At 38.2% G+C, this 11,515-nt stretch overlaps 1 protein-coding gene across 1 annotated transcript; it reads right to left on the reverse strand.

Annotated features, from left to right (window-relative positions):
* Nucleotides 1-1,685: 1,685 nt before the first annotated feature.
* On the reverse strand, nucleotides 1,686-3,228 carry xcr1 (chemokine (C motif) receptor 1). Its single transcript, XM_031904064.1, has one exon. It carries the CDS (start codon nucleotides 3,204-3,206, stop codon nucleotides 2,187-2,189), a length of 1,020 nt encoding a protein of 339 aa, XP_031759924.1. The 5' UTR covers nucleotides 3,207-3,228; the 3' UTR covers nucleotides 1,686-2,186.
* Between the last annotated feature and the right edge of the window lie 8,287 nt (nucleotides 3,229-11,515).

The raw sequence follows: 11,515 nt of genomic DNA on the forward strand, positions 1-11,515 counted from the left end.
TTGACTTTCCTGTTGTTATTTCCTGCTCCTGTATTATGATCCTGTACCGGCACCCAGTGCCTAGCTGCCGCTGAGCATGCACGCACGCACGGCACGTCGCGCGCACACCCCCCACGTGCGACGCGACGTGCATGCATGCTCAGTGGCGGCTACGCCGGTCGGACATGTAATTGCCCCTACTACTTGCCTCGAGTATAAGCCAAGGATTCCTTTTTTAGCACATTTTGAGTGCTGGAAAACATGGCTTATACTCGAGTATATACAGTATATTATTTTTTACATATGAGTTAATGGTGATAGCCCTACAGTGAGCACCAACCATTTAGGGTTTCTGTTGCTCTACCATTCTTAATTTGGGTATGGTCTTAAAAGCTCTCATGATAATATAGGTGTGGTTTAAAGTGGGTGTGGTTTGAAAAAGGGAAATGATCAAAACTGGCTTCCCTTATCGGCCCTCCATTATGTAGACCAGAAAAATTCCAGCCCTTGTAACCACAGAAGTTATATAACCAAAGAATTATATAAATTAAGAATTTGGTTGGTCAAAATATCAAACATCTGATTTATAAAAGAAACAGAAATCATTTTAAAAAGAATCAAAAATCATTTTAAAAAGAAACAGATATCTTTTAAAAGAAACAGAAATCTTGAAAACAGATGTTCCTTGTAAAAACTATAGCAAGAAAGGAAAAGTTGTGCTCACCACTAAATTTTAAACCATTAGTTTAGTTATTTTTAGAGTTATTTTTTCGAAGAACAATAATGAACAAAATCAAGTTCTGGTGAAAACCCATTCATAAATCTTGAAATTATCTAGAAGTAAGAAAAAATCTGACTTTATCTCAAAATTGCTTAGTAAATGTGCCCCTTAATGTCCAATATATATTGATAATGGGTGAGTGCAGAGGATCTTTTGTGGTCAAAGCCTCATTGCACCCCTGTCTTATGGTTTAAAATTTGGTGGTGAGCACAACTTTCCCTTTTTTCCATAGTTTATACAGAAGCAGTGACCAGCTCCATGTTGTAGCTCCCACACTTCCAGCTACAGTCAGGTGATCCCAGTGGGGCCAATGAAAGGGCAACCATTTTGGGTTTTTAATCTTGAAAACAAGCAAGCAAGTTACAGGTAAAATTCAGTCCCTTTGTAAAATGTATAATAATGCACTAGAATTCATAATGAATCATATGAAAGTGAGTGAAGGACTGTTCAGAGGGAATGACTTAGACATAGCTGGCCAGCTTGAAGTATATTGCAATATATGGACAAACAATCCCTGTTTTTTTAAAAGGGAGGCCATTTCTTGGTAATAATGCATAGAACGTCTAGGGGGCTATTTATTATTATTGTCACTGTTTTTTACACATAAATAATCTGCTGCTAAATGTTCTATATATATTGATAATGGGTGAGTGCAGAGGACCTCTTGTTTCTTTTCCTTGTAAAACCAATGTTTTCAGTTCTCACAGTACAGCTGCATGTTTCACAGCATTAAAGTTGGGGCCACCATATTGTTCGACACACCAACTGAAACTGGATGCTTATATTTTTAAAAGAGATACATTAATAGTCACAACCATCATTTGGACAAAACAAACTGAACTGGCAATATCTGAAGCTACAATTTCACAAAGCATTGTAAGGATTTCTCTCTTTAGATGCTAAATTCACAGAAAATACCATAAAGTAACATTTGATCAGAATTTTATTGAACATTTTGTAATTTACATTAAGCAGCAAGTAATATTAAGATACCAAAGACAACCTGTAAATTAGTTATAATTTAGGGTGAAGACACACAGAGCTACTTGGCAGCAGCTACTTGTCGTGGCTGCAAAATGCCAGAAAATACCCTGCCTCTTCTAAAACACACATAGGGACAATTATCAGCAATTATAAGCATTGTCTATTTTTGTAACCATGACATGTAGCTGCTACTAGTAGCTCTGAGTGTCTTAGTTAAATGAGAAAGCTAGTACAGCAGTAATTGTTGGTTATATGGAAAATGTATGTACAATAGCCATAGCCACACATAATTTAATCATTTGCAGTGTGTACAAGCAAGCCTTTTTTTGCTAACAGAATAAAAATATCATTAGTGTTTGTGCTAAATCACTAGTATATCTGTACGATTAAAGAAAGCTGTAGTAGCAACACATAACTGTAACATCAATCACTTTATTTCCCCTTAATAAAGGGAACCATCATTATTGTGATAGTGGTCATGAGAATTTGTTCTGATTGAAGTCGTTTGTTCCTCATGTTTACACGGGCGATAATGTAATAAGCGTTTTAAATGCTGCCTAAATTTGATACCAACAAATGCATATAAAATCGGATTCAGGCAACAGTGGGATATTGCCAACTTTTCACTGACAGATTTGGCATAATCAAGGTTCTTACTAAAATCACAGTCACGAAATGACTTAAATAACTGCTGTTTTTCGAATGACTGCAATAGCATCACAATATTATAAGGCGCCCAGCTAACAAAATAAACCACAACAATGATAAATATTAGCTTGACTGGCTTGTGATTCCTTTGTGATCGAGAGCGCCGTAGCGTTTTTATGATGCTAAAATAACAAACAATTATAACAACGAATGCAATTAGAAACACAATATTTTGCTGGTAATTGCTTACTAAGTGAGGAAGATTGTCCCTGTATTCACAGATAATAAACCCATTCCTGTCAACCTGTGCTTTATAAATGATCACAGGAATGGATGCACAAATGCTGATCAACCAGCTAAGCAAGCTGGCTGCTACTCCAAAAAGAGGGTTCTTGGCTTTCAGGGCTGACAAGGGATCCACCACAGAAAGATAGCGATGAAAAGTCATAAATGTCAGAAAAATTATCCCACTGTAGAATCCAATGGAGAAGAAAGCATTCAAAATTTTGCAAGCCACCTCACCAAAAACCCACCCTTGTCTATGGTAGACAATAAACAATGGCAGCCAAGAAGATAAAATCAGATCTGCAATAGAGAGGTTGAAGATGAAGACATTGGTGAGAGACACAAGACTTTCATATTTGATCAAGATCCAGAGAACAAGGCAATTTCCAATGATACTGAAGGAAAAGAGGACTGAATTCAAGATGGTGTTAAAAAGCGTAGCAAATTCATATATATCATTTTTGTCACAAGGCTCACTGTATCCACCATAGTCAGTTTCATTAAAGCCTGAATAATAAGTTTCTTCCATTCTTACTTTTCATTTATTTAGTTACCCTAAGAGGTAAAAAAAATGGTTGTTATACTGTAATCATCAGAACATTTTATGGTTGTTACTGAAACAGCTCTTACCTTTGTAAGAAAATAAAATCCAGTAAAAACAAAACCCCAGCATCCCATATTTATACCTAAGTTTACTTCTCATTTTGGTTTTCACTTTCATCATGTGCAGGTAACAGTAGAGGTAGAGATTTAAAGAGGGAAGCTACCAGAATAAGCATTTCACTTTTATGTAACTGTGTATTTAAAGGTGCATTTACGAGCATAGTGCAGTGTACAAAGTGCAATATTTGGATGCAATTTGCCATGTTTTTAGCCACAATGCAGGGGTTTTCTCATAACCCCAGCATCATTGTTGGATTTTGTGTGCCACAATTCTGTATGCACATTTTTGCAAATCGATTACAAGTTGTCGTTAACATTTTCAAACAGAGGGTTTACAATCTTTCCGGAGTGTTTCATTAAAACAGCTGCAGTGTGTGTGATATTTTTGTTTTGCCAAAACTGCTGCAGCTATTGGCACAACCAACTATGGGAACCCTGATATAACTTCTACATTCAGGGTGGTGTTAGCTCTTTGGTGCCTCTGCATCAACAGGCATTTTCTACACAATTTATCTAAACAAATATTGCTACTAGTATAGTCTCTGTCACTTTTTGTGCATCTATGGGAGAGTGTATTCTCTGCTCTGTTTTATTTTCTTTCTCTCAAAAACCATAGTTCAATTTAATTTATTGCAGGGATTCTAATTACACATTCAAAATCAGCACTCTTATGTCAGAATACAAAAAGCAGGATCAACAAACCATTATCAAAATTATAGGACAGAAAAGCTGCGTATCGGGGAGGCCTCTTTAGTATTTAAATATGTGAGTGCGAAAAATAATAGTGCCGGTTAATGCAGAACAAATAAGCTACTTAATTAAATTAATTGTTAAACTCTAACTTGACAGAAAATACTATTGCACTATAGTATAAACAGTTAAGATTATAATGGCACATTTCAGGGCCAATATGATATTTTATATTATAGCAAACTACAACAAAAACCTCTACAGCTTACAGACCAATTATGCTGGTGAACATCTAGACTTATACCTCCATCCATGCTCCCATAACTCAGGTTAAAACACTGAAAACTGCTGGCACAGATGGTCTCCCCGTAGCATAATACAAGTTCCATGAAGGCCTGTAGACTGCACAACTCCATAATAATCAAACCTCAGCAATAAAAAAAGAAGTGCTTCCTTCATCATTCTACAAAGTCCCAAAAATCTGGGAAGGAACATGAGTTATATGACTCCTTCAACTCAGTTGAATGGCATTACCCCTAGTGAGTGGTGTTTTAGATTTGGCCCCAAATACATACAATGCACCCGACTGCTACAGTCGTATATCAAAGCTCATTTGCCAGACTCTCTAATGGCTCTATAAAATTTGCAGTCTTATGGGGCATGAGAGGGGACTGCTGCTGTTTGCCATAGCTATAAACATTAGGCAGACCAAGAAAATAAGGGCTACAATACACGTTTGTATTTTTTTCACAATTCATGTTTTTTTTAACTAAAAGGTCAATTTTTGTGATGGTGAGTGGTGGGGTCTGCCCACTATCTTTATGAAAAGACAACCAGTTTTGTACAACCAGTAGTAAAGGCAACAGTGATTTTATCAAGATTGTACAATTGAAGCCTGGTATATATACTGTAGTAGAAAAAGCAACAAATATGTAGGTGTCATAGTTCCTGTTAACTTCCAGTTACTCATTACTGTCATCTAAGAAATCTAATAGTGATGTAAAAAGCTCCTCATGATCCATCACAATGCTTGTAATTTGTAAATTTACCCCCAACAAATTTGGCAATAACTTCAATCTGTCTTTTTTCAGGGTTTTTTTGGTATGTGTTGCATGGGTAATAAACCAACCCCACACCCCTTTTTATCATATAATCATCAGTATACTTTGGTGTTTTCTTATCTGTGGAATAAGAAAAATCAGAACATTTTGTTGTCTAAAAATCAATGTCAGCCTCTAATAGAATATTCAGATTTTTTTCCCTCCGCTCATGGAACAGAAAATTCATTTTTGTATTTGTAGATAAGTATATTTTATTTGTTTCATGGTTCAGCTCTTCAAAAGTGGTGCAGGGTACACCTCACAGTAACAAAAGTCACATTTGTGGCAAAAGCAACCCTGGAATCCAAGGTTATACAGTATGTTTGCCATAAAAAAACATCCAAAAAGTCATTACATGTAGCTTTTTCACCACCACATAAAGCAAGCAAATCTGTGCAATGTATTTCAACCACTGTTTTGAGGATGTGGAAAAATGTTTCTGTTTCGTGTTCTACTTTTTCAGTTGGTAAGATGGAAATGGTGTTTTCAGCTTAAAGGAGAAGGAAAGTCATTTTGACACTTTACTGCCAATAGATTTGCCACATTAGTGCCACCTAGAATGCTATATTTATTCTGTAGAAAGCATTACCATACCTGAGTAAAAAGCCCTAGAAGCTTTCTCTGTTTGTTTAAGATTGCAGCTGCCATTTTAGCTTGGGGTGGTTGATATTGGGAAGGCTGCTTCCGGGTTGCATGGGTGGCAGAAACAATCCAGGATAGATGTCAGATTGAAGTTTCTTGGGGGATAATCACCCCGGGGGCCACAGATTATAGCAAGCACATGAAAATCAAATGTCTGCTGTCATCTCCACTTGCTGCTCCCTCAGCCCTGAAAAACCTGGATTTGAAGTTTTATAGTTAATGTACATGCACAAATGCTCAAATAATACTTTTTGCACTTATCGTTACACATTTTTTAGTGGGTACCCAGGGCTCCCCTGCATCTGCAGGTGAAAACTGTGTATGTGTTCTTCTAAAACTTGCCTCCAAGCCAGAAATTTAAAAATGGGCACCTACTCTGAGGACACTGGGAGCAACATCAAAGGGGGTGGTGAGCAACATGTTGCTCATGAGCCACTGGTTGGGGATTGCTGACTTTTGCTTGACATTTTTTTTGGATGACAACACAGTAAAGTAATGAAATGTCACACAACAGAAACCTATTTATCCTTTCTATAGAATAGACAAATGTAGAAGATTTCTTTTTGAAGACTTTTGTTGATGCTACCCATGCTACCCATACATCTTTTTTTTTGCTTTATTCAAACATACAATTTACAAGGACCAGTATCTCCTGCCAAAACTGACTATAATTTCTCACTATGAGATGACATGCCAGGGCTCTAAGCATTCTAGATTCAGTGCAGAAATCACGTACATTTTCTCAGTTTATTGCGAACCCCAGCAAAGAAGATATGAATATTCCTTACAGCTTTTTCTGTTTGTCTGGAGGCTCCCAGTTGTTCCTATTCACTTATATACTTGTGTAGTGGTGAACTATAAACTTAAGCTTACATTTAATGGTTTCTTATAACAAGCCAAACGCTCACCAAATTAGACTACAGGTCCGGGTGCTTATGCCCCGAACCTCTCGCTCTGTAGGTATTCAGTCTTCATGTTAGTGCAATTAATATACTACGTACAGTTGTGAACAGTTAGATATGCACTCACCGCTTCGTCTCAGTGGCCCGGGTGCAATGCCCCAGTCCCGCAGCAAGGGCAAACACAACCTCAAATCAGGTGTAGAAACATCACCGGCATGCATGTTTGAGTGCATGCCAGTGATGTTTCTATTCCTTACTAGGGATGTAGCGAACCTCAAAAAAAAAGCGTGAATATTCACGAACTTTGCAAACCCCATAGACTTCAATGGGAAGGCGAACTTTAAAACCTAGAAAAGCCATTTCTGGCCAGAAAACTGATTTTAAAGTTGTTTAAAGGGTGCCACAACCTGGACAGTGACATGCCGGAGGGGGATAAAGGGCAACAAAAATTTCTCTGAAAAATACTTTGTTGACACATCGTTGCGTAAAACTGCAAAGGCAGCTGGCAGACCTAGCGGAAATATGCAGCGTTTTTTGCTATTTCGCACTATTAGCACCATGGAAACGGGATTTGCTTACACCAGTACTAGGCTGAAAAACGCCATGTGTGGCTTGTGCGGCGTTTTTAGGCCGAGGAAAAACGCAGAGAAAAAACGCAGCGGAAAAAAAAACGCGGCGAACCCAAATTGCGAACATACGCGAAAAGTTTGCGAACTTCCGAACTTGCGAACACCCAATGTTCGTGCGAATTAGTTCGCGCGAATTAGTTCGCCGGCGAACAGTTCGCTACATCTCTATTCCTTACAGCTTTACCAAATATTTTTTCTTATAATAATTAGTCATGTTGACGAGGGAGGGAAGAAAGTAATAATAAAATTGTAAGCTCACAAAGCAATTCAGCTGCCTGAACTGATAGGAACACCAAGAGAAAGACAGCCAGAAGGTTTCCAATGAATTTTGTCTTTTCTCATAAATTTCTTATTACTAGTGATGTGCGAATCTGTCCAGTTTCAGTGCACCCGAAAATTCGAGAAACTACAGAAAAATTTGTGAAACAATGAAAAATTTGCGAAATGTGAGTGGCGTGCAACTTTTTTGTTGCATTTGACTTTTTTTGGCACGACCGAGCCCATTTTTACGTGAGCATGCCTATTTTGATTATTTTTTTCCTGGCTAATTTTCATAGAAGTTTCGCTAAACAATTCACCAATGCCGAGATGCAGAAATTCGCTGCAAATCCATGCCTGGAAAAAAAATTGCTTATCTCTACCTATTATGGCTACTACTATAACATTATAGTACATTATAGGGACTGCACTCCATATACTGACTCGCCTTTGACACAAGTGTTGCCAATAGCTATTGACACAGTTTCACTGTAGTTATATGAACTGAACACACTGCTGTAGTGATTTTAACTGAGAATATCCTGGATGACAGGATGAAATGCACACTGGCGCTATGGCAAGCAAACACGCAATGATGAACGCGTCCTGGTGGAAATGGTGACAACCTGGTCATAGGACTCTAACAGCACCATGCTGATTTGGTAGCACTTCAGACAGATGCAGCAGCTATGTCGGCAGTGGTAACATAGAATGTCATATGTTCTGTACTGTGCACAGTTTATAATTAGTGGCATTCTCAAACACAGATATATACAGACATTGGAAAGACATTCACTTTAAGAGCCTTTCTTTGGGGGGACTTTTAGTTTACCCAGGAAAACAATATATTGTTTTTTTTCAGGACAACCTAAGCTTTCAAAATATGGTATAATTTTGGTGTAATTCCAATTCTGTAACAAGATACAGTATAGGCTTCTAAATGTCTAAAAATGAAAAAAACAAATTCCATAATATAAACACACATACTAAAAATAAAAATTATTTTATGCACAAATATACAACTGATTTGCAAAGTCCCATGTCTCCTGAACGTGCCAACACCAAATATATATGGTTTTAAGGAGATTTCTCACTTCTATAGGTCAAAAACTCCCAGCAGTACACTACCAAATTTCCATAGCACTGCTCCAGAAAGCTGCATACTTTAGATTTCAAGGCCAAAAATTCCACTAACAGAAGGTTTATCCCAGAATTTTTTTGGAAAGAACAGATTCTGGGGAATACAGAATAGGCACAACTGTCTGTCTACTCCAAACTATCAAGTCGCAATGCTTTCCTAAAGTTATTGGTTTTTATCAAAATTTGTGAATTTTTTAAAAAATCGCTTCAAAGCTTCCAGTCTATAATATCTTATCTCCTACAGGTCATAAAGTAACCAAATAAAACACCCTAAATATGAACGCCAGGGGTCCACTGAACAGTTTGATGCCCAATATGTATAGGTTTACCTAAGTATGTGGCATGTAGGGGCCCCAATGGGCACATACCCCATTATGATCTATCATTTAAGCTCCTGCAAAATCAACCTTCAACCAATCATCCTTTATGTGGGATAATGCTACAAAAAAGTACACTCACCCCAGAAAGCCATATATTTTTGGAATATCCCCCCGAATCTATAATGGGTACACATTTCTTTTTGCTCCAAAGTACCAATCCGTATAGCTCTCCTAAGTTTGCAGATTTGTATGACATTTCAGAAAATCGCATAAAAATGTTGCACTTTGCCGCATTTATCTCTCACAACTTCTTAATAAAGATCAGATAAAGGCAAATCTCCCCAAATAGGACCACCAGAGGCCTACTAAACAGTTTGATGCCCAATATGCATAGATATACCAAAGTCTGCGGTATGTACTGAACCCAAAATGAAAATAGCGCATATGGATTTCTCGACGGCCAGCTCAGCTTTTGCACACAGAACCCCCTGTCAGTGTATTATGTGCCGTAACCCCCCCTAACTATACAGAGACCCCTAGAAAACCATATATTTTTGTAAAGTACACATTCTGATGAATTCAAAATAGGTAAAGTTATTTTTGTACACCAAAGTTACACCTGGCAAAGCTATGCTAAAAATAGATCAGGAACACTTCTACAGGGATAAAAATGCAATAAAACCACAAAAATTGTGCAAACCAGTGAAACAACAAAATAGTCACACAACAGTGTAATTAGTGGTCAGAATATCTGATCCAATAGTCACGCTGTCAAAATAAACAGTTTTTATGGAAAAGAAACTAAAAACAAAGTGGTAAAATTGAAAAAAAAAATTGGTGGTGTGTACATGTGTGTACATATGTAAAAGTTGGGTGATAGTGTGTAAGGTGTGTGTGTATATGAGTCTATATAAGTGTATATAAGTGTGCAAAATGAAAAAAAAAACAAAAAAACTAAAAACTGCTAAATTGTGTGCTGTAAGTGTGTGTAAATGTATGTAAGTGTGTGTAAATGTATGTAAGTGTGTATAAATGTATGTAAGTGTGTGTGTAAGTGAAAGAAAAGAAACACCTTACCTGTCCTGAAGCACCGATTGCTTGGCTGTGTCCTCCACGCTGCAGGAATGGGTGGCGCGCTGGGGGGAAGCAGGAAGCAGCAGACGTGATGCAACCTGACAGCCCCCCTGGCTCGTTGCCCAGGGGGCTGTCATCACTAGAAACTCTCTGCAGCGGCTGCACATGCCGCCACTGCAGAGAGCAGCCTTTATCTGCCAACGACGTATGAGACACGTCGTTGGCAGTTAAAGCCTTTTTCTTCCACGACGTATCTCTTACGTGGTTGGCAGGAAATAGGTTAATAAACGTAGTGAAGTGAAAACAAGTAACAGTGCACACTATGGATATACAGACTTGAATAGTCGAAAATGGCAGGCAGAGACACAATCCAAAATCAGGCTGAAGGTAAGGGCTAGCAGCAATCAAATGTAGGCGAAGGGTCAGAACCAGGGAATCAGAGAACAGGACAAGGAAGGGCACTTGAGAACTGGAACAGGGCAGAGAGCAGGAACAGGACACAGAACAGCTTAATGACCAAGCAAGGTGCAATGGTCAGGGACAGGCTTATAAAGGGTCATGATTACAAGATGGGAAAGACATGAGGATAGCGAGGTGGGTGGAGGAAAGGGAGCAGACAGAATACCAGAAGTGTGACAAAAGAATTGGTCAGAACCAGCCCAGAACACCTCCAGTGGCTCAGGAGGCAAATGCATGTTGCCAGAAACACATCAACCAGTATTTGAATCCCGAGTGATCCTGACAGGAATGGTGGTTAGTTTCCTCTTTTGGGTCTTTTCAGCTGACAGTTTACAATACTTTCTTGCTGTTGGGGGTCAATGAACCTGCCCAAAAATGCTACATGGGGCTAGGATGTTTTATTACTTTGAATTGCTTACCATTCCAAAAACCACAAACAATCAAAATGAAGACCAACTGCTAATTGTCTCCTAATTTCACCATTATGCTAAATGTTAATTTATTGATTTACAGGGGAACTGTTTAAAAACTGTTTTATCTATTTTTTTTATTAAGCTTCTGTTGAGCTGTGCTTTAACTGTTCTGTTGGAGAAGTAAAGTGGCATAAAAAGAATATCGTCTGTGTTGCTGCCCACCTGCGTGTCAATATTTGCCATCAACTATGTCACTCCCCATTTACTGCTTTGGGGGGTTTTGAAACTCTGCATACAACATAAAGAGAAATACAATAGGAGTCAATTAATATTAGACCAGGCAGAAATGCAAGAGCACTAAGGGTGCAATCACTCTATTCAAGGGGGTAGAAAATGAGCGCAGAGGCCTGTGGCAAATTTGTAATTTGCCCGTTTTTTGCACTTTGCACGCTGCCCACGAGGTAGTAGATGGACCCCTAATATCTTCTATTTAAAAAATAGGGGTAATAAGTAAAACATACTGCAAAGGCAGTTTTGACAGAGAAGTG

Source organism: Xenopus tropicalis, chromosome 6 (genome assembly GCF_000004195.4).
Source record: "Xenopus tropicalis strain Nigerian chromosome 6, UCB_Xtro_10.0, whole genome shotgun sequence".
NCBI classification, from domain to species: domain Eukaryota; kingdom Metazoa; phylum Chordata; class Amphibia; order Anura; family Pipidae; genus Xenopus; species Xenopus tropicalis.

Coding starts and splice junctions, on each gene's coding strand:
- xcr1 (XM_031904064.1), bottom strand. CDS start 3,206: ATGGAAGAAACTTATTATTCAGGCTTTAATGAAACTGACTATGGTGGA.